Source organism: Eptesicus fuscus, chromosome 4 (assembly GCF_027574615.1).
Source record: "Eptesicus fuscus isolate TK198812 chromosome 4, DD_ASM_mEF_20220401, whole genome shotgun sequence".
NCBI lineage: Eukaryota > Metazoa > Chordata > Mammalia > Chiroptera > Vespertilionidae > Eptesicus > Eptesicus fuscus.
This window is the reverse complement of record NC_072476.1, coordinates 111,317,600-111,341,278: the sequence shown is the minus strand read 5'-3', so window position 1 is coordinate 111,341,278 and position 23,679 is coordinate 111,317,600. Positions and strand designations below refer to the sequence as shown.

The following is a 23,679-nucleotide window of genomic DNA, read 5'->3' as shown; positions in this document are numbered from 1 at the left end:
ACACAAACGTACACACTTTACTGTCTGTTTAGAACTCTAGTGAACATTGAACTTGTTTTCATCCAACGCAGAAGAGCCCTGAAAGGAAGACACTGTATTTGGGGCGATGGGGTGGCAGGAGCTGCCTCAAGTACAAGCATTTCTTTCTTTGTTCATCCTCCCCAAGGGTATTTTCCCATTGATTCTTAGAGAGAGTGGAAGGGAGGGGGGAGAGAGAGAGAGAGAGAAGCATGAATGTGAGAGAGACACATCCATTGGTTGCCTGTGCCCTGACCAGGGCAAGAGCCTGCAACCCAGGTACGTGCCCTTGACCAGAATCGAATCCGGGACCCTACAGTCCACAGGCCGACGCTCTGTCCACTGAGCCACACCACCGAGGGCAGCGTTTCTTTAAACTGAAAAAAATCCTTGTACTGGGCAAGACCCACAGTGGATCACCGTGCGAAGAATCGCCTGCCCCGGGCACGTCCCCCCCGTAGGAGCCTCTGCTCTCTCACCCGCGGGTAGACTGTGCAGGCGCCCACCTCACTGTGCTCGGACCACGCTCAGAACACTCTCAACCCCGTGCCCCGCGAAGGATGGGCAGGAGGAAGACCTCTCTCTGTTTTACTATCAGCATCACCGTGCGCTCCTGAGGGCCGCAGACGTCTCCCTGAGAAATGTTAAAAGGCGCAGCACCTTCCCCTCTAACGCCCCACTATCCCGGGTCAGTTTCCACGGAAGCTCCCGAGACCGAGGGATGGACCAGAGGATGCGGCCTCGCGGCCTTTTGCTGAGTCATCCCCGGTGCGCACACCACAAAAGCCAGGGAACATTATCAAACCGCGGACCCCCCGGGAAGCCACAGCAGCAGGAAGTGGGGTTACTCAGACCCTGAAACTGAGAAAACAGCCTGCAAACTCTGCATGGCAGCTCATCCTCCCCCAGAACACGGGGCAGCGGGACGCGGTCACGGTCCGTTAGATCACTCGCACACAGACCGCAGGAACCCATCGTCAGTGGCACTGTTTCCACGGAGAGGACGACAGAGCAGATAAAGCAGAAGTCGTGTGGAAGGCCCCTCCCTCCTCTCAAAATAGAGCAACTACACTTAGGACAGTGATGGCGAACCTATGACACGCGTGTCAGCACTGACACGCGTAGCCATTTCTGATGACACGTGGCCACTGAGGCGGCCGCATGCTGAGGATGAAACATTTGCTGCTCCTGAGGATGAAACATTTGCGAAATAAAGTGACACACTACCCGAGTTATGCTCAGTTTTTTGGCGAAGTTTGACACACCAAGCTCAAAAGGTTGCCCATCACTGACTTAGGAAGTGCAGGCTACTGGGGAGACCACACGATGAGAAGGGTCTGGGCCCGATGCCTGGGTTACGGCTTCAGGGCTTTAAGGAAGGGCAGAACCACTCACACAGAGCAGTCCTCACGGCCGCTTCTGGACCAGAGGTGGGGCATTCCCCGTGTTCCATCCTATCCTATACTAGTGGCCCGGTGCACAAAATTCATGCACATTAAAAGGGGATTCATTAGAGGAAATAATTTAATATTGCTATTTGCCCTCTCTCTATAATAGAAGTGTCAGAGATGAAAGAAAATTAGTAAAATGTATATGAAAACCTTCCTCCTGTCAGAGTCTGGGGCTCACCACGGGACCCAGAGTCAAGTCCCCGCCACCCACATGTGCCTCAAAATCGCGCGAAACCCAGACCTGGCTGGGACCCGCCCCCCATTGGGCTAGATGCAGACCTGGCCAGTCCCACCCTTGTCAAGCCCTGCTGGGTGGGGGGGGGGGGGCGCAGCCTCAGGTCCCCTGCCCCACCGGGCGGCACAGCCCGAGGTCCCCCAGCCTGGCGCCGGGGTGGGGAGCATGGCCTGAGGTCCCCTGAGGCTCAGGTAACCAGGGCCGGGCAAGGCTTGCGCTGCTGGCAGTGGCAGTAACAGAGGTGTGATGGGGGCGTCGCCTTCCCCTGATCGCTGGGTTGCCTCCCGCCCCTGAGGGCTCCCGGACTGTGAGGGGGGCAGGCTTGGCAAGGGACCCCCCTCCAGTGCATGAATTTTCATTCACCAGGCCTCTAGTTATTATACAGGATAATAAAAGGCTAATATGCAAATTGTCCCCTCGACCGGGAGTTCGATCAGGGGGCGGGGCCGGCTGGCCAACTGCAACCACAGCCCCTCCCTCCAGCTGGCCTATATATATATATATATATATATAGAGAGAGAGAGAGAGAGAGAGAGAGAGAGAGGTGATATGCAAATTAGCCGGGACGACGTAACAGTCACAACTGGCTCAGGAGGAGGCTGTGCGCGCAGATGGGCATGGAGTGGAGACGCGACACACTGGGGGGCCCGGGCCTGGAGCAGAGACACAACGCACAGGGGGACCCGCCCCTGCTGGGAGACAGCGCACCAGCAGTCCCACTTCTGCGTGTGAGCTGCAGAGGAAACACCTTTCCTGACCGCTCATTGGCTAAGCTCCTGGTATGCCACTGGCAGTGTTCTTGGTAACTTGGGTAATAAGAATCCAAGAAGGTGATCTAGGGTTTTTCCACATCACTCCTGGAGGAAAAAATGAAGGTCTGAGGCTGGAGGGGCTAAGAAACGTCATATCCTGCCTTAGCCAGTTTGGCTCAGTGGATAGATCCTCAGTCTGCAGACTGTAGGGTCCAGGTTTGATTCTGATCAAGGGCATGTACCTAGGTTGCAGGCTCCTCCCTGGCCAGGACTCACGCAGGAGGCAACCAATCAAAGTGTCCCTCTCACATTGATGTTTCTCTCTGTCTTTCCCTCTCTCTTCCACGCTCTCTAAATATCAATGGGAAAATATACTCAGGTGAGGATAATAAAAAAAGAAAGAAAGAAATGTCATATCCTATGGAAGACACATCTTGAAAATGCCTAAAGAAAGTTGTCATTTTTTCGTGGTGAAGGGACTGGAGTCTGTGTTGATGAAAACACCTTGGTGGCTGCGGCGGCCGGCAGTGGCTGCAGCAGTGGGGTGACGGGGTTGCGTCTTCCCCTGATCAGCTGGTCGCCTCCCGCAGAGTGTCAGTGGGACATCCCCTGAGGGCTCCTGGACTGTGAGAGGGGGCAGGTTGGGCTGTGGGTCCTCCCCGTGCATGAATTTCATGCACTGGACCTCTAGTTAAGAAATAAAGAACAATGTGATTCTTTTTTAAAAGTCTTTGTTTTGCGTGTCATTTTTTTTTAATTTTAATTTTTTAAATATATTTTATTGATTTTTTTTCAATAATACTTTTATTGATTTCAGAGAGATAAGGAGAGGGAGAGATAGAAACATCAATGATGGGAGAGATCAGCTACCTCCGGCACGCCCCACGTGGAGACCAAGCCTGCAACCCGGGCATGTGCCCTAACCGGGAATTGAATCATGACCTCCTGGTTCATAGGTCAACACTCAACCACTGGGGGGAAAAGGTAGACATTTTTAAATGGTAACATAAATAATGTACGCTGAGCAATAGAAAGAATAAGAACTAAATTAAATACGAAGCACCATTTTACATCCATCAAACCACAAAGAGTAAAAAAATAAAATAACCACAAAAAGTGAATTAAAATCTCCCATTGATGAGCGAGGTACACACACCGCTGATGAGACGCCGAGCACCCTGCAACCAGGGCTGGGAGGCGCTGCGTCTCGGGCCAGGGGTGCCTCTCCGGGAGAGGGAAGAAGGAAGAGGCTCCCGTGGAGGATATTTATAGCCTGATGGACAGCAGGGACAAAACCCACAGGAAACAGCCTACATATCCCGCCAGCAGACAATGGCTAAGCCAGGCAGGATGCAGCAACGCAAAGTTCAGGCCTGAGGCCTGAGGCCGCAGGAAACGCACACGAAAGATAGCGAGTGAGGGCAAGTGCGCCACGGACTTTCCTGTCCACGGGGAGTCTGTCCGTGAAACAGCAGGTACACTCACAGATAACAGAGGGAAGAGACGGAAACGTTTCCTATTAAGATGAATATGTGGCATGTGTCATTTTTTTCTAGAAAAATATTAAAAGTTCCTGCTTTATAAAGAAAAGTGAAATTATTATCAACTGAAATTATTAATCAAGTTTAGTGTTTCAATTTACCTCCCAGTTATCTGAATTCTAGTTTATTTTTATGCCAACTTTTTTTTTTTGCCGATTATTTTCTGGGCGCTCACTCTATCCTGGGTCCTGGGAATACGGTGACAGGCGGGGGGCGGTGATCTTAGGGAGCACTCGGTGGGGGTCACGCTGAAGGTAAGTGATGGGGCTACATTATGAGGACAGAAGAGGGATCGGAAGAGGGAGGGTAGATACCTCTGCACTGCCCCGATCCTTCTCGTCACCTTGTCCCCTGTCTACCGAGCTGCCCTGGCTAGACCCTTCTAGACAAAGGAGGAACTTGACAAAAGCACACACACCCTCTCAAGTGGGGAGGAATCAACTGGAAGAATAGTTTAGCGCCTTCACACTGCCTGGCTGGTAGAGGGCTTTTGCACGTCCTATTTGGAAAGGAGTTCTCGGCTTGGCATCCCCGCAGCAGATGGGCCTCTGACCTGTGTCCCTGCAGCTGTCCCCATGCCCCACAGCGCAAGCAAGGAAGGCGCGGCCCTGCCTCCTCGGCATCACAGTCTACAGGAGTGTGGGCCCCTGACGTGACGGAGGGGGCCATCACCACACAAGGGTCCTCGTGAGCACGTCACCTCAGTGGGGCCAGGGGTGGGAAGGCTTCCGGGCGCACGAGCCTCTGGGAAACTGAGGCTTGAGTAATGTGCAGACGGGGGGCTGGGGGCTCGCCTGCACCTCACGGAGACAGAACCCGGACCCAGGGGAGAGACCAGGCCCTGTGCTCCTTTTTTTTTTTTTTTTAATTTATTTCCAAGAGGAAGGGACAGGGAGAGAGAGATAGAAACATCCGTGATGAGAGAGAATCATGGATCGGCTGCCTCCTGCACGCCCCACACTGGGGATCGAGCCTGCAACCGGGCATGTGCCCTGATGGGAATCGAACCGTGACCTCCTGGTTCCTAGGCTGACACTCAACCACGGAGCCAGCCGGCCGGCTGTGCTGTGCTCTTAACAGGGCGAAGGCTGGATCTCCTGAACCACAACAAAACAAGAATGGTAAAAGGGCTCGCATACAGGAAAGCCTGATTATTTGGGGCAAAAAGTAAATGCTGTCGCAACACAGGGTTTCTGCATTCCGACGTGCGACGGTCTGAATGCGTGTCCCCGGCTTCCTGTGCTGAGATGCTCACCCGGCAGACGGTGGGTGACATTAGGACGAGGCCTTTGGGTAAGGCTTCGCCCAGGAAAGGGACCAGTGCCTTACAGTGGAGGGTCCCAAGGGACCCCAACCCGTCCCACAGAGGAGGCCACGGCAACAGGCACGTGGCCTGGGAGGAGGGCTCTCACTGGAAGGGACCATGCTGGCACACACGGGGCCCTCTCAGCGCCCAGCACTGTGAGCATAAGGGCTGTGTGTCTACGCCACCCAGGCTATGCTGTCTGTCACAGCAGCCCCGACGGACTAAACACTACGGCGTTTACGTACGTGACTTCTTTAATCACCTTTCAATTTGCATTAAGACTTTTTATTCGAACTATTGATTACATTTTTGCACTGAAAGGAAACCCACAAAGATCACATACAGGTCTCCCAATTCCCAGGGCTCAGCTTGCCTTTCTTTTCCTCCCAGGGAACAATGTTACGTACACAGACAACGATGCCGATTATTATTCTACTAGAGGCCCGGTGCACGAATTCGTGCACGGGTGGGGTCCCTTGGTCTGGCCGGCAATCAGGGCCAATCGGGCCCATCTTGCCCAGTCCTGATCGGGCTAATCGGGGGCCAGCTAGGTGGGGGGAGGGACTGTGGGAGGTTGGCCGGCCGTGGGAGGTTGGCTGTGGGAGCACACTGACCACCAGGGGGAAAGCCCCTGGTGGTCAGTGTGCATCATAGCAATAGGTTGACCAGTTGTTCGGTCGCTTAGCTTTTATATATATAGATGTGCTGGCTCTCGGAATATGGCTCTGCCAAGGTTACACAGTCCGGAGGTTCAGTGTCCTATTCCAACAGGCGTCCAAGAAGCCATGTGGATGGAGGGCCTGCGGGGACTGGGGAGCAGTTTGGAATAGAGTTATCCCAGTGGACCACCCACGCCAGCCTCCGCATGTCCCCCGGGTTCCCGGGAAAATGGGCTCAGGCCCCACAAAGGCAGACAGAGGCCACCGCCCAGTGCATGGGGGAATGACAACTGCCAATGGCCAAAGCATCGCGGGCCAGTAGCTTTGCTTGTGCTTTTAAAAGGCAGTGAAATAACCTGCACGCGGACGGCACAGCGCCCATCACTCTCTCTCGGGGCTCCGGGGAACAGGAGGCTCCCTGTCACACATGGCTTCTGCGGGAAAACCGTCCCTCGTCACTAACGACATGGAATTGTCCCGACAGAACCGCAGTTCCTGTGAACAGCTGGGCAATAGAACTTCTGGACAACTCTCTTAAAAGAAGAAAGGAAGAAAAATACATCTGAGAAGTATTAGCAGCCCCAATATTCTGCAGACATATAGTATTAGTCAACTGTGCAGCTCAATTTCTCCCTGGTTAGTAAACATTTGCACACATCAGAACTGCAGGCAGAGGCTGGGTACAACGCCGGAATATAAGCACTTTAAACTGATTAGAACTTTAACAAAGTTAGGAATAGACATTAGTTTGTTTTCTGATTTATAAGATTAATGAAAATGTTTTAAAATGCCTCGAAACACCAGAGTTACACAGAATAAAAGGCTTTCCTGTTTTACTACCAGAACCTCTCAAAGCCAACACCAACTCTCCATGCCACCAGGACTACGGTTTCTGAGGGTCCTTATTATACTGGATAGAAATAAGGAGCTAAACACGGAACCTGAGAACATATCTACAGCTGAGAGAGCTTCCTGTTTCAGGAAAATGTGATTAAAGCAGTGACATTAACTTACCACCAGAAGTGGACTGTGTTAGAGATTTGCAGCCCCAAAACTGCACCGAGCTCATTCATCACAACTACCTTAGCAAGGTATGTTCCCAAACAACGCGTACAGCAGCTTCCCCGTCAACCAAGCAGCCACCTGGAGAGTGGGAGGTGCCTAGTCCCATAGCTCTGCCTTCCTCTCCCCTGCACCTGCTCCCCTTGAACCTGCTCCCCCAGCACCTGCTCCCCCTGCACCTGCTCCCCCAGCACCTGCTCCCCCAGAACCTGCTCCCCCAGCACCTGCTCCCCCTGCACCTGCTCCCCAGCATCTGGTCTCCCCAGTATCTGTTCTCACAGCACCTGCTCCCCCCACCCAGCCCCTGAGCTGCTTCCTGAGTTCTGATCACGGCCTCTTTTGGCCTCTGTGCTGGACTCATCAACTCCATTCTTCAGTTCCTCCCTGGACGCCTACATTCCAGCCGTGTCGGTCCCTCGCCCCTGCATATGTAACTGCCCACTAACCAGAGGCGTCCCCCTGATGTCTCACATTCACCTGTCAAGCTCACCTGGCCATCTCTTCCCCTCACCTGCCCTCCTCAGCACTCCTGTCTCAGTAAGCCGCAGCCCACGGAGCGTCCACGTGGGAAACCTGGGCTTCGCTCAGTCATACTCCTCCCTCGCTCGCTGCCACCCTGGTAACTCCATCACCAAGTCCGCCCGTTCCTCCTTAATGTCTTTCCACTCTGCCCCCTGCAGTCTTCCCATGGCCACTCTCCGTGCTGACCACCATCTCTCTGTGGGTGCACTAAGCCAAAACTAAACCCAGAGCCCGTTCTTCTCTCCATGGTCTGTGCCCGCCGCTCAGCCTCTCCCTTCCACCCGCCATCTTCCCTGCCGCCAGGGCGATCTGCCCAAGGAGCCATCGGGTCACGTCACTCGCCTGCGTAAGTCACGTCACTCACAGCCTCCCACCATCCTCAGGATGAAAACCCAGGTCCTTGCTGTGGTTCACAAGGCCCTTCATAGCCAGGCGCCCGCTAACCTCTCAGCCCTCACTCTCCGTGGTCCAGGCGCAAGGACCTGATCCTTCCTCGGCGAGCATCTGGAACATCCGGCCCTGGAACCGGACACGTGGGTCCCACCCGTGGCCGCGGAGCTCTGCACCTTGGGTATCCCATCGTCACTCAGCTCCCGGGGCAGGGGAGGCCTGGGCCCTTGGCCTGAGCCCTTGGCAGAGGATGGGAGTCCTGATGGCTCCTTCCCTCCCAGGAAGCCTCTTCCCCGCTTCCTACCTCAGCGTGTCCCCGCGGTTGTCTCCATCCCGAGGTCAATGCTTCGTTTTGTACCATTTGTTAGCAATTGGACATCTATGTGATAGGACATCTATTACATTACAGAGACTTAGGTTGCCTCTGCAGGTTATAAGCATAGGCAATACAGCCACATAACGAAAACACAACTACCTTTTAAATTAGATGGAAGGTTTTTAAGACACCCAGAGGTCCAAAGTCCAAAACTCAAGGACACTCTCAAGGACCACATTCTTCCCGTCTTTGCCCGAGGGCAGGTCTGCGCTTCACCCTCATGATGTCACATTGCGGTTGCAATAGAGTGGCAGCCATCCCAGCCCCCGACCTACACCTGGTGATGTGCCTCCTAACCAGATCTCTCTCAGGAAGGAAAGCTTCCTTCCCCAGCGCCTCTGAGCAGACTCCCTCCCATCTCATCGGCCGAACTGTAACCCACGCCCCAGATCTACCCCAGACCCCGAGAGAGGGACGGGACCACGAGGACCCACCCCAGTCCAGTCACCGGTCAAGGTCCCTCACAGAGGGGCTTCACCCAGGAGCTGCACGTCTGTCAGGAGGAGGCGGGCGCCCACGCGGGTCAGGAACCCTCGGGGCTGGGACGATGTCCCTCCCTCCTGTGTGGCCTTGTTTCCCGGGAACTGGAACCTCTTGGACCGTGCTTCCAGCTTCCATGTTCCACCTGGGCTGCGCTCGCTGCCTGGGATGGGCCAGTGGCTGCCTCGAAACCTGATCGGAGCCTCGTTCTGTGGCATTGGCTGCGGCCAATCAGCGACACCTGGGTCCCCTGGAGGACGCGCTTTCAAAGGCACCCGGCGCCCAGGGTCCAGATCTGGGCATCAGATTCTTCTCTTCCCCAGCCCTTCTAGATTCTTCTCTCCACCAGCCCTTCCTCTAGATTCTTCTCTCACCCAGCCCTTCTCCTGAGCGTTACTGTCGGCTAAATCATTAGTCACCATAACAAATGAAATCAACAAACCAGCCACAAACCCCACGTCTTTGCTGTGATGATAAGGAGCTGCTTCCTCTCGGAAGTGGAATCTCTCAGCGACACGAGCGTCCAGGCACAGCTTGACTTGAGCGGGGCATTTACCGATGTCAGGATGACACTTTGGTCCCCATTTTCCCCGAAATTCCTTGTCTTTGACGCGCTGACTGTGTCTTTACTTTGCGGAACGCCTGCAACCCCATCAGCAGCTCCTGTCTGCAGTAACCGGCTTGGCCCTTGGATCCGCCCCAGGCCCTTCACACAGGGAGACAGCACCCACTCCGGAGGGAATTCCCCCACCTGGCGCCTTCCCCGCCCGCCGCGGGGTGTTGACATCTACCTGCCTTGGTGGGCACCTCCCAACAAGGTGACCGGGCAACACGGGAATTTTAATTTGTTGGGAGAGCGGAGGCTCGGTGCGAGCCTTTCAGCAGTGACTCCCGACCTGGCTGAACATCAGAAACAGATGAGTAATGGTTTTTAAATACGAAATCCTGAGCCCAATCCACTCAGTTACATCACACAGAGGCTCCTGAGCCAGGTTCTGGAGCACAGCCGCCTGGGGGTTGGGCAGTGGTAGCTGGGAGCCATGGGAGCGGGAGTTACTTTATCAGAGGGGGGCTGGGGTTTGGGGTGGGTCCCTGAAATCAGAGATTGCCTCAAACTTTCCTTTTTGTTATAAAAGAAAAACTTTCCCACTTCATTGATTTTTATTTATTTATTTAATTAATAAAAATATATCTTTTATTAATAAAACATATTTTTATTGATTTCAGAAAGGAAGGGAAAGAGACAGAAACATAATGATGAGATTGAATCATCAACCGGCTGCCTCCTGCACATGCCCCCCCCCCGCCCCCCCAGGATTAAGCCTGCAACCCAGGTATGTGCCCTTGACCAGAATCGAACCAGGGACCTTTCAATCTGCAGGCTGGCTGAAGCTCCATCCACTGAGCCAAACAGGCTAGGGCGATTTTTATTGATTTTTAGAGAAAGAGGAAGGGAGAGGGAGAGAGAGAAACGTTGATGTGAGAGTGAAACATAGGTCGGCTGCCTCCTGCACACCCCCTCTACCAGGGATCGAGCCCACAACCTGGGCATGTGCCCTGACTGGGAATCGAACCCGCAGCCTTTTGGTGCACAGGATGATGCCCAACCAACTAAGCCACGCCGGCCAGGGCTCCTGCTTTTTCATCTTGCTGGGGGTTGTCTCTCCCGGCACAGGAGACTGGAGAGTTACAAAGGAACGAGAGAGAGAGGGCAAAGCATCAAGGCAGCGAATGCAGAGAAGGGTGTAGACAGCGTGCTAACACCAAACACGCCAGAACCAGGAGCCGTTGGAGCGCAGAAGGTGCGTGTGGGGTGCATACATGGCTTTCCGGGGCGTGTGCTGTGTGCACAGGGTGGCGGGAGTGCCTGTGTGTGTGAGCAGGCCGGGTATGGCAGAGGAAAGGCTGCACACGTGGCTGGGGCCAGATGGCACGGGCCTTCCTGGCTGCCAAGAAACGCGTCCTTTCCCCTACGGACGGGAGCCTCCACGTGTCCGAGCTGGGGGAGGACTCGATACCGGTCAGAGCTTGGGAAGACAGCCTTGGTGACGACGAGGGGACTGGACGGCAGGGAGAAGAGACGAAACCAGCAAACAGTGTCAACACCACAGGAGCCCAGACACGAAGGAACCGGGGCCCCGTGTGGCTGGAAGCACGGGTGGGCGCGGGGGGAAGGGACAGGACTTGGAGTTGGGAGGTTGGCCGTGAGGCTGAGGACAAGGAAGAGGTGCCATGGAGAGTCTGCAGGGACGCTGCCCTCGAACACCCACAGAGGCGAGGAGAGCAGGGTGCAGAGGACGGGGCGACTTCCACTGAGGACAATGTGTGTGGCATGTGCCCTGCTCCGGCAGTCAGGAGGAGGCCGGGGTGGGGGGGTGCTGCCGGGAGCAGGGACTGTGCCAGGGGCTGCGGAAGGGAGCGGGGATCGCGGACGGAACCGCCAGGGAGGCAGGGGAAGGAGGGAGGACAGGAGCCAGAGGTGCAGGGTGTCTCAGGAGGAAGGCGCTGCCAGACCGCAGAGGGATAGGACGTGCTGACTAAGAGAGAAATGGCAATATTCACAGCCTGCAGGGAGAGGCCTTGCACATGCCCACTAGGAGGGGAAGACTGTGGGGAGCAGCGGCAGTGAGGGAAGGAGGCTGGAACTCGGGGGGACTGCCCGGCCTGGCCTGGCCTGGAGGCAGGAGAGAAGGTTAAGGGTCGTATGCATTGGACATGGCATGTCCCTGGCCGCTCCGGGCCTGTCAGCTATTAGGGACTACCTGGCCTCTTAGGGTCTCTCTTTTCCACCCTCAAACCTGCCCACGGCCACCTCGATGGCCAGCACTTAAGCAGAGGAGTGACCACTGAAAGGTGACGGACAGGGAACTGAACTGTGAGCGCGGCTTTTTCCTAAACACCCGTGGGCGGGGGGGGGGGGGCGGTGTCTGCGGAGCTTGGATCTAAGTGTTAAAATGAGATCGGAGGGTCGCCTGTTTCCACAGTGGTTGGCTGGCATGTCTGCTAGAGAGAATGCAAGATGTATGAACCCGTACACACACACACCCCTTTACCATTTTAACGGGGGGGATGTGTTTACATGACACAACTGTACACGTCTGTAACTTACAAACAACTATGTGTGTGCGTAGAGTAATGACGGGTCCTCGACCATTTGACACAACCAGGGCAAAGCCATCTGAAATGCCACCTGTCACGGACCCAGAGCCTGCCATTATTCACGCTCACCCTGGATATTCCTGGAACCCCGAAAGGAGGCTGCTCCCCTCGGAACCCCGGTGATATCCCAGAGGGCAAAGCTCCATACGGTCACCCTGGATCGGGGGAACCTGTCCCCTGAGTATGCACACACTGGGCAGGAGGAAGGATAACCACACGGACACTTCCCCGGGCACCGCACCCCCGCCTGCCTGCGCGGAGCTGTGCCCTGCACACGCTCCAGGTCGGTCCCCGCGCCCGCTGCCCGCCCGCAGCCACGCATTCCTCCGGCAGCTCTCCCTGCTCGCCAGACAAGCCCTGACACCTCGCGCAGGGAAGGATGTTATGTTTCCATAGCGTCTGCTCATCATGGCAATTAAAGGGGTGAAAAGCCTGGAACTCAGTGTTTATTAGCTCAGGGAGGCTGTGTTCCAGGGCCGCGTGTTCCACCTGAGTCCAGCTGTACCTGAAAGCCCAGTTAGGGTGATGGCCCTGGGGGTGGGGTGGGGGGGGGCGGACAGGAGAGAGGGAGAGAGTACCTGTGAGCACCAGACACAGGTTAGAGGGAAACTCCGCTCCCACCTGGAGAGAGGCCCAGGGGCCTATGGTTAGCTTCTTCCTCAATAAAGACTGCGACTGGCTAAGTGCCTGGGGGGTGGGGGTGGGGGCAGTTTCGGAAACACTTATCTCTGTGAAAACCCTTGAACAGCAGAGGCCCTGTTGGGGTTCTGAAGGCTGAAAGCACCACAAAATGCACAAGTGACTCCCGGCCCCGCCCCCCAGGAAAGGAAAGTTCCCAAAGCCAGTCCCTGCGGCTGTGCAGGGGGTCTGGGTGCAGGGGGTCTGGGTGCAGGGGGTCTGGGTGCGGGAGGTCTGGGTGCGGGGGTCTGGGTGCGGGAGGTCTGGGTGCAGGGGGTCTGGGTGCAGGGGGTCTGGGTGCAGGGGGTCTGGGTGCAGGGGGTCTGGGTGCAGGGGTTCTGGGTGCGGGAGGTCTGGATGCAGGGGGTCTGGGTGCGGGAGGTCTGGGTGCGGGAGGTCTGGGTGCGGGAGGTCTGGGTGCAGGGGGTCTGGGTGCGGGAGGTCTGAGTGCAGGGGGTCTGGGTGCAGGGGGTCTGGGTGCAGGGGGTCTGGGTGCAGGGGTTCTGGGTGCGGGAGGTCTGGATGCAGGGGGTCTGGGTGCAGGGGGTCTGGGTGCGGGAGGTCTGGGTGCGGGGGGTCTGGGTGCAGGGGGTCTGGGTGCAGGGGGTCTGGGTGCAGGGGGTCTGGGTGCGGGAGGTCTGGGTGCAGGGGGTCTGGGTGCAGGGGGTCTGGGTGCGGGAGGTCTGGGTGCAGGGGGTCTGGGTGCAGGGGGTCTGGGTGCGGGAGGTCTGGGTGCGGGAGGTCTGGGTGCGGGGGGTCTGGGTGCAGGGGGTCTGGGTGCAGGGGGTCTGGGTGCGGGAGGTCTGGGTGCAGGGGGTCTGGGTGCGGGAGGTCTGGGTGCGGGAGGTCTGGGTGCAGGGGGTCTGGGTGCAGGGGGTCTGGGTGCGGGAGGTCTGGGTGCGGGAGGTCTGGGTGCAGGGGGTCTGGGTGCGGGAGGTCTGGGTGCGGGAGGTCTGGGTGCAGGGGGTCTGGGTGCAGGGGGTCTGGGTGCGGGAGGTCTGGGTGCGGGAGGTCTGGGTGCGGGGGGTCTGGGTGCAGGGGGTCTGGGTGCGGGAGGTCTGGGTGCAGGGGGTCTGGGTGCAGGAGGTCTGGGTGCAGGGGGTCTGGGTGCGGGAGGTCTGGGTGCAGGGGGTCTGGGTGCAGGAGGGTCGCGCTGCGGCCGGCCCCCCAGCCTCAGGTCCCCACTTGTAGCAAAAGAAGTCAGGCGCAGGGTGGCCCCACCCCCGCAGCTGGAGCGGCCGCCCCGTCAGTTCTCCGGCTGCGGCGCCAGGACCAAGAAAGGGGGAAGAAGTTTCCTGGCCGCGTTCGCAGGCGGTGAACAATGGGAGGAAGGCGGGGGGCAGGAGGAGCCCTCCTTGGCCAGGCGCTCAGAGGCGCTGGCTTTCCTCCGTCCCCCACGGCAGGGGCACCAGGGCGCGCGGAGAAACGGGCATGGCACACCCCCGGGTGCAAACAGAGCTTTTGGGGACCCAGGTCCCGCACCACCACCAGCTCGGCGCTGAGAAGGAGCAGGCGCGCCCAGGACGCAGTCCCGGGACCCACAGACCTCCCCCCTCCACCCCACCCCCCACCCCCGGCCCGGGTCCGCATTCCCGGGACCCACAGATACCCGGCCGGGTCGGCGCGCAGGCACCTGTCCGAGCCGGGCTGCGGGACCCGCCCTCCGGTTCCCACGCGTGTCCAGGTCTGCGTGCAGGTGCGCCCTGCGCGCGTGCCAAAACCAGAACCTGCACCGCCTGGACTTCCAGGGCGCTGGGCAGAGGGCGAGCCCGCCCTCCCGGGGCACCCGGCGGGGCAGCGCGCGAAGGGGCGGTCTCTCCATCCGCCCGACGGCTGGGAGCCGGTCCCGTGGGTCGGAGCCGGGACGCGCGCTGCCTGCCCGGGTCCCCCCGCCCCGTCCCCCGCCCCGTCCCCCGCCCGGGAGCGCAGTCCCCGCCTCGCTCACCTGGAAGGAGCAGCAGCACCGGCCGCAGCGGCGCGGGCCCCGCGCGCCCCGCCCGCATCCTGCGCCTGCCCGGGGCTGAGCTGCTGGAGACTGGAGACGGCGAGGGACCCGGAACCCCGACTCTTCGCCAGGGACCGAGCGGACGGCTGGTCTCGCTGCCCAGCGAGAGCGAGGAAAGTCTGCGCTGGCTCTCCGGGCGCCAGGGCCCGCCCCGCCCCGGCCCGCCCTCCGCCCTCCGCCCCGGGGAACACGGATGTGCCCTCCCCGCCCCGCCCCGCCCCGCCGCGGGCCGCACCTGGGCCCACGCCCCCGGAAACCGCACCTTCGCTCCGCCTGGACGTCCCTGCCCGGGGCCCTGAAACCGTGGGGAGGCGGAGGGGGGCGGGCGGCGAAGGGTCTGCTCTCCTGCGCGGGACGGGACCGCCCTGCACATCCAGGGCGAGGCCAGCGGTCACCGCCCGCCCCGGCAGCCCCGCGCCCGCCCGCGAGACCCCGGGTCCCCGGGGCGACCCTGGCCCTTCAGCGGCCCCGGACGGCTCCCCGCGCGACCCGGAGTCGGTGAGGGGGGCCGAGCCCAGAGCGCCCCTCTTAGGGCTCCGCGGGCCGGGAGGGCCCTGCCTTTCCCAAGTGGGCGGAGAAAGGGACCAAAATAAGCGCAGAAGGACCAGGTTAGAAACTAACAGGAAAGAATTCCGCCCCAAGCTATGATTATCCAGGTGACAGCTAAGGAGGCCTGCGCTGCTGCAGGAGCGTGTGTGAGTGTGTGTGTGTGTCTTCATTCACTGAGTGTGTGTGTGCATGAGTGTGTGAGTGTGTGTGTGTTCATTCACTGAGTGTGCATGAGTGTGTGAGTGTGTCTTCATTCACTGTGTGTGTGCATGAGGTTGTGAGTGTGTCTTCATTCACTGAGTGTGTGTGTGCATGAGTGAGTGTGTGTGTGTTCATTCACTGAGTGTGTGAGTGTGAGTGTGTGTGCATAAGTGTGTATTTGTGTGAGTGTGTGTTCATTCACTGAGTGTGCATGAGGTTGTGAGTGTGTGTCTTCATTCACTGAGTGTGTGAGTGTGTGTGCATGTGTGTGTGTGTGAGTGTGTGTGTGTGTGCGTGTGTGTATGAGTGTATGTGTGCATGAGTGTGAGTATGTGCGCGTGAGTGTGTGTGTGTGGGTTCATTCACGCCTCTCCTCCAAGGTAATGAGCTGGTTTTATTACTAAGTTGAAGCCGAGAGGAGAGCCGAGTGTGAACTGGCACCCCTCCTCCTGTCTGGGGGCCACCCTGACCATTTTCTCCCATCATGCCAGGCTCCCATCGGGAAAGAGAACATTCTATAACCACAGGTCACATTTTCACTCACCAACCTAAGGAATAGGGCAGCATTCATTTCCTTAGATCTGAGTTTTCCTCCAGAGGTTCCGCACAAATCCCCGCACGCTGCCAAGACTAGAATTCTTCCAGTGACTGCTTTTGTGAAGCAGCCCCGTTTTTTAATGAATAACCCTAAGGAGGTACGAGTCTGATCATGATCAGTATCACCACTCCAAACCTCGGGGAGCCGGCGGGGAGCGGTGCTAGGAGCAGGAAGGCAAAGTCATTCAAGGTCGAAAGAAGTTGAAATTCAATGCGCCCTGTTCCTGTAGCTGGGGCAGGAGGCTCGGGGGTTTACAGTATTGCACTGCTACTCATCAAATGCAGTGAGTGTAATCATGGCCATAAACGTAATACCTTTGAACCCAAAATACACAGCCCCCAGTTCTTTCCTGCTTTCTTATCTGCCACTGACTAACTCCACTTGCTAATCCTGACAAACACTCCAGGTCTTTCCCTGACCTGTCTGTGGTGCTTACTAAGACCCCAGGTATGACCTGTGAGCTCTTAGGTGGCCACTCGCTCACCCCAACACCCCTCCTAGACTCCTCAGGAAGTCAGCCAGGCGTGGGGGAATGAGTGTCTGTCTGTTTCCTTTTGACTCACTGAAATGTGAGTAAGTGTTCGGGAGGCAGGAGAGTTCCTCCTTGTGGGACAGGAATTTCTGCTTTGTATTGGGGTGCTGGACGGGAAAGGTCCCCCTTTTTTTGCTTTTGTGCTTAGAATTGGACAAATTAACAGGCTGGCGTGCAGTACAAAAGAAATCCGAAGTTATATTTTTCCAGAACAGGCAAAATTTTCAAATTTCAAGAAAGAAAGAGCCGACTCCTGCTCCACATTAATGTTAAGAGTGTGAAGGGTTCCTGAGACAAAACAGTTTGAGAACACCTGCACTAAAATTCTTAGGAACTGCCCTGCCTTGGCCTAATTGTGCTGGACCCCGCGTTCTGAGCAGGAAATAGCAAGATTAAGAGGGATTCCCAAAGTCTTTATATATCTGATATAATAAGAGTGTCCAGTTGTCCGGTCGTCCGTTCAACCAATTAATGCATAATATGCTAATGATATGCTAAGGCCGCTCAACCACTTGCCATGACATGCACTGACCACCAGGGGGGCAGACACTCTGACCAGTAGGTTAGCTTGGACTGAGTGAGACAGGCAGGGCATGCCCTGGAGCTCTCCTGTGGGCCCTCTCCAGCTGGCCAACCTCCTGCATCCCTCCCCAGCCCCAATCGTGCACCAATGGGGTCCCTCAGCCTGGCCTGCACCCTCTCGCAATCCAGGACCCCTTGGGGGATGTCGGAGAGCTGTTTTCGACCTGATCCCGCAGGCCAGGCCGAGGGACCCCACTGGTACATGAATTCATGCACCAGGCCTCTAGTGTGTGTGTGTGTGTGTGTGTGTGTGTGTGTGTGTGTGTATGATGGAATGTTATTCAGCTATAAAAAGAAGAAAATCCTGACATTTGCGATGACATGAATGAACTCGGAGGACATTATGCCTGGTAAAATAAGCTAGATAGAAAAAGACAAGTACTGTATGATCTCACATGTGGAATCTTAAAACGTCTACTCATGGTCCAGGTAATAGAATGGTGGCTACCAGGGGCTGGGGGTGGGGGAAACAGGGGAGATGTTGGTCTTAGGGTACGAACTTCCAGCTCTAAGATGAGTAAGTTCTGGGATCTAATGTGCAGCATCGTGACTATAGTTAATGACGCTGCACCATGTACTTAAACTTTGCTAACAGAGGCCCAGCTGGTGTGGTTGAGTGTCTACCTATGAACCAAGAGGTCACGGTTCGATTCCTGGTCAGGCCACGTGCCTGGGTTTCGGGTTCAATCCTCAGTAGGGGGCATATAGGAGGCAGCTGATCGATAATGTTTCTCTCTCATTGATGTTTCTATCTCTCTATCCCTCTCCCTCTCTCTCTAAAAATCTATAAAAACATATTTTTAAAAGATTGTTTACAGAGTAATTCTTAAATCTTCTCACCACACACACACACACACACACACACAGAGTAACTATGTGAGATGGTAGATGTGTTAATGAGCTTGTTTGTGGTAATCATTCCACATGTATATGGGTATCATAACATAACTTTATACATTTTAAGAATATAAACTTCTAAGTTGTCAATTACACCTCAATACCGCTGTGAAAAAAATATTGAGGGTCCCAAAGAACTTTTGTGTGTGTGGATCATTTCTGCCAATGTTTACCAAATAAAAAATTGAAACAGATACATTTTCCAACATTTATGCGTTAATTCCATAGAATAACAATAAGGACATTAGATGTTAACATAAACACATATTTTATGTAACATAATTTTATTTCCCAAAATAAAATTATTCATGAGAATTGCGTTGTTTCAGATTTTTGCCAATCTTTTTAAAATTTATTTGTTTATTTTAGAGAGAGGGAAAAACACACATTCATTTGTTGAACCAGTTATTTAGGCACTCATTGGTTGCTTCCCATACGTATCCTGACTGGAGATTGAACCCCAAACCTTGACATATCTGGATGACACTGTAACCAATGAGCTACCCAGCCAGGGCCCGCCACCCTTTGTAATGTAAATACTTAGATTTTCATGTCTGCTTCTGCACTCAGTCTGTTGTGATATGTAGTTTCAGTGAAATTATATGAATTAATCTGGTAAGACACAGATTTGCAGTTGGAGAAATAGGGCATAACTGGATCTCTGCACCCCCCCGCCAGTCTTCAGAATTTGCAATGGAGTTCTCAATGGGGCTCAATCACGAATCCCGTCCTGTGGTCTCAATAACGCATTCCTCACTCAAGGCGGAGTCCTTGACGTGGCCCCGAGCATGGGGACGTGGGCAGAGGGACATGTCACAGACAGGAGACCCCTGGCCGGCTGCCTGGGTCGCCCAGTGGGTCAGTCTCCCGGATGACCCCCAGCATCTGGTGCATTCCAACCCATTGGCCCGTTGAGCACTGTGACTGGCTCCTGGACCCACGAGACTTTGTCCCTTCACGTGGTGGTCATTTGGAAATATTGGTTTACTGAGTGACATAGATCTTCCGATGGCTGACACACTTCATGACACAATATTAAAACACCACACCACGACCTATCTCACCAGGAAATCTTTCCATCGAGGGAAACTGTCAAACTCATGCTGGTGCACACACATTTTCCAAATTCTAATTTTCATCAGAAACCTTGAATGTTAGCATTGGCAACACGCAGGGTCAGTTGTTTTGCTTTAAAGGAAAATCCTGCTTTGTTCGTTTTTGAGAAAAGCCTGTCAAATACATCACCGTTCTCTTTCTAGCACGCAGAACTGACCGGCTGCAGATCTTTCCACGTCTACAGAATACAGCCCAAGGACCCGAGGCTTACACTCCCGAATGAGCCCTGACCTGACTCCGCAGTCTCTCTCCCCATTCATGCTTCCGGTCGCTACACTCAGGCCAAATCCCACCCCCCCCCCTCCTCCATCTCCCGCTCTTCTGTGCTAATCCCTTACCTATTTCTGTGCCCAGACAGGCTTTCTCCTTTTCTCCATCTCTCGGAAGTCCACCTCCAGGCTCCCATGGGGTTTTATATCAGCTGCTGGACTTTCCTATCCCCTTTCTCAGCACCGGCTTTTCTTCTTCCTTAGCTCCGGGCTCCCCTCGTTCAATAAAAACCTTTCTTTTGTCTGCATCAGGGTGTGGCTTGCATTTCATTATATGTATACTAGAGGCCTGGTGCCCAAAATTCGTGCACTCGGGTGGGCAGGGGGTCCCCCAGCCTGGCCTGTGCCCTGTCACAGTGTGGGAGCCCTGCAATTGATTACCCCAAAAAGGTAGGCCCCACCCACCCATCCATCTGGGGCTCCTCGATGGATTGCCCCAAAGAGGAAGGCCAGAGCTGGGGGTCCCGCCTCCACACCGCGTGGAGCTGGGAGGTGAGACCCCCCAGAACCCCCAGGCAGGCCTCGCTGCTCAGAGCCAGAGGAGGTGGGACTCCCAGGCAGGCTCCCTGCACAGAGGCGGGACCCCCAGGACTCCCAGGCAGGCTTCCTGCCACGCACCCAGGGTCAAGCCCAGCCCCGCCCACCTGCGCGTGCCCGCTGTGCGCGCAGCCATCTTGTGACGGCGTGAGGGCATCACGGCCTGACGACCACTTAGGCTTTTATTAGTAAGGATACTTCGCTCCTCACTCAAATGCCAGATCTGAAATCTTAGATGTTTGTGCCACGAGAGTTCATCCTGCACCTGGCAAGCTCATGCCTACAAATCGTTCCTAACTGAAATGAGCTGTGTCCTGGGTCCGCAGCCTCTGCCCAGACCTGAGAGGTAGGGCCTGCGAACTTCCATATAAGTCCTGGAGATGTGGAGACGCAGTAACCGGTGACTCCCCCGCCGTTACCCCGTCAATCACCGACAAGGCTGAGTGCCTCTCGGCACCCACTGTGCCTGACTCACCACGCGTCTCCGGGCACCGGCAGAGTTGCATCATGTCCAACAATAAGAGAGGAACTCGCGACTTAAAAACCAACAAAACAAATAAAGGCAAGATCTGTTCCCCAGGTCCCTGCGCTCACCAAGGCACCCACACGTCACTCATACTTGCTGGCACCGCCAGGGGTGGCTGTCCTGTTGGTGCTGCTGTCCTCAGTGTGTATGTGGCAGACACACACACCGGCTGCCCATCGGCCACAGGCCACGCGGGGCTCCGGCTCCCGCCACCGGGCCCTGACGCGTAGCCAGCCTCCTGGTCATGTGGAGACACCCCCAAGCCGGGCCCTCAGGTCTTCTCCCGGGGGTTTGCATTCAAGGTCTAGCGAGCGTGGCGTCCTTGCTGACCACAGGGACTAGGAGTCCACGTCACGTGGGCCACTTTCTGTAATGAGCATAGAAAATGCCGATCGGCAGCCGTTCAGACAAAACAGAGACCAGGAAACCGAGGCAGGCGTGTGGGAGGGAGGGAGGGAGGTGGGAGAGAGGGGGAGGGAGGGAGCTCCCACTTTTCTTTCTCTATGTTCTGTTTCCAGCCGTTTGTGGATCTGCTACCTTCCCCACCTTGCCTTCCAGACACGAGATGGCCCGTCTCCTCCTAATATTTTCTCTTCTTCTTTCCATCTAACGCAGGTTTTCATTCCTCGCACGAGCTTGCCTTTCAGACAGGTGTGTTCCTCCTGCGGGAAATCCTTGGGGACAGCGAGCATATCTCATTAAGGTTTTACTCACAGTCCCTGAAACAGGGCCTGACACGGAGTCGAGGCTCAGGGTGTTGGCTGCACGGATGAATGAACCCGCTGATTCAGCTAGCGGCTGACATCTTAACTTCATAGGATGAGCCAGAGAGAAGTTTGCCTCTTACAAAGCTCACGGAGGGCGAGCATTGTTCACATGGATTTTTAAAAATATATATTTTATTGATTTTTTACAGAGAGGAAGGGAGAGGGAGAGAGAGTTAGAAACATCGATGAGAGAGAAACATCGATCAGCTGCCTCCTGCACACCTCCTACTGGGGATGTGCCCGCAACCAAGGTACATGCCCTTGACCGGAATCGAACCTGGGACCCTTGAGTCCGCAGGCCGACGCTCTAGCCACTGAGCCACACTGGTTAGGGCTCACCTGGGCTTTAGATGTTACTTCTGTAAGAAACGTGTCATGTGATGGATCAGCCAGCCGTGAGGCTCTCTCTGCTTTCCTCCTCGGGAAAGCGTTTATGGTTCTACTAGAGACCAGCTCTGCTTACGCACGGCCCTGACACAGCTGAAGCCCAAGAGAGTTCACCGCAGGCTGCGAGGACGCACCCAAAGGCGTGAGCCTCCCGGGCCCAGGGACCTAAGCGGAGGCGGGAGGCGGGTCCCTCTGCGCGGGGAGGAGACATGGCAGGAGCTTGGCTCTGCTTCCTGGGCGCACCTGCTCCATCTCCCCGCTGCAGACCGACCTCCTCTCCAACCCCCCCCCCCCCCCCCCCCCCCCCCCCCCCCCCCCCCCCCCCCCCCCCGCTGCCCGAGAACCGCACCTCGCAGGAGCCGTTGGTTCCAGGGCCTGCCTGTGGCGGGCAGGTAGACAGCCAGGCACAGAGCAGGGCGATGGGCCGGCTACAGAAGGTCACCGGCGGGAGCCCCCGGGTGCTGAGCAGCTGGCAAAACTGGAAAAACCGGGACTCGCCCCCAGGATGCTTTCCTCCCCCGCACATCCTGGGTCATGCGCTTAGACCCCCGCCCCCACCTTTCCTGTATCAGTCATGGGGGTGGACCCTCCCCTGACCTTTCCGCCCCTGGCATGTTGCTAGGCCTGTGGGTTAGGCCTCCTTAGAGGAGAGCGAACAGTGGGGGGGGGGGAGGGGCGCATGGAGATAATAACCCGGAAGCATTGAGCCCCCAGAATAGTGAGGCTCTGACCTGCATGGAGTACCTCCTCAGTCCAGGCCGCCAGGGCTGCCTCAGGACCAGCCGCATTGACTGATGAGCCCCTGGCGCCGGCCAATCCGCGGAGACCACATCCTGAGAGGACACACCTGGGAGCTGAGGAAGCTTCGAGGAGGCCCTCCCCTGGGGCCCCCCCAAGACCCCATCCTCAGGCCCCAGGACAGAGGCCTGCAGGCCCAGGCTTCCTTCCCCCCAGGCCCACCACCTCCCCCTCTCTCTCCTGAGCCCCAGGGCCCTCTTTGCCGCTGAAACAGGTCCGGTGGGCCATTTCCCCCCGCTGCTCCCTTCTGCCTCTGGGACGTCCATCTTTCAGAGCCAGAACGCAAGCCGCAAGGTCACCGAGCCAGGCCTGACCCCGGGAGCCGTTGGCACCGCGCACCGTGGTCCCGCTTTTCTGAGACCGAGCTGAACTCGGGGCCGCATCCTCTTCTGCTGGACACACTCACACGTCGGTTTGTTCTTCAAGCCCCTGCCGAGGATTAGAAGCCTGGACTCTCCCAGGGGCGCCCCTTCCTTCCCGCAGCCGTGACCCTGCCTCCCTGCCTCCCTGCCTCCCTCCCCCCAACTCTGCAGTCTGATGGCCACGCTTCCTGCGAGCCACACGGCTCCTGCCTCCCGTGGAGGCATTTCCGCGGCGCCGTCTCCAGGGGCGCCTGTCCGCTGGATGGAACTGCATTCACGTGTGTAACATGGAAAGGCCAGACGGAGCCAATCGCGCCATTAGGCCTCTGACGGGCAGGCCGGGGAGCTGGGGGGACACATCAAAGGGTGAGCCGGGAAGACGGCGGAGCCGCAAAGATCCTGAACTTGAGCTTGGCCAGGACCCCCAGCCTGCCCTGCCCTGGGTCTTGTCTGCGGACACCTGCCATCATGCCCCAGGGGAAAGCAGAGCTGCCCCTCGGGGCCGCCGACGTCAGTCAGTTCACGGTCTCCGAGCTTCCTCTCTCCGTTCCCGGCACAACCTCTCCCAGGCTGCCTCCCCCTCTCCCAGGGGCTTCTCCTGGGGAACACGGCCCCGCCGTGGCTTCAGCTGAGAGTCTCGCAGTCACCTCACGCTTGTCACCCACTCACTGACACATGTCTGTTTAGCACCTACTGTGTGCGAGCAGCGGGCTAGGCGCTGGGCGGGACCGGCGGGCTCCCTGGCTGTGCTCATGCCGTGCAGTCGTCAGCACGCGGGCCGTGGGGCCTGGCAGGGGGCACGGACCTCAGGAGGCGCTGCGCCGAGAATAGGACCAGTCTAAGTGCGCATCCAGTGACATGAAAGGTCATTTAGGCACATTTCCTTTTTTAATTTTTTTTTATTGATTTGAGAGGAAGGGTGAG

General features: G+C 56.8%; 1 protein-coding gene across 1 annotated transcript in view; it reads right to left on the bottom strand.

Annotated features, from left to right (window-relative positions):
• ITGA2 (integrin subunit alpha 2) overlaps positions 1–14,769 on the bottom strand; it is a 73,817-nt gene extending 59,048 nt beyond the window's left edge. The window contains exon 1 of the mRNA XM_054714328.1: positions 14,575–14,769. Within this exon, the coding sequence (XP_054570303.1) occupies positions 14,575–14,632 (58 nt within the window). The 5' untranslated portion in view covers positions 14,633–14,769. The remainder of the gene's footprint in view (positions 1–14,574) is intronic.
• Between the last annotated feature and the right edge of the window lie 8,910 nt (positions 14,770–23,679).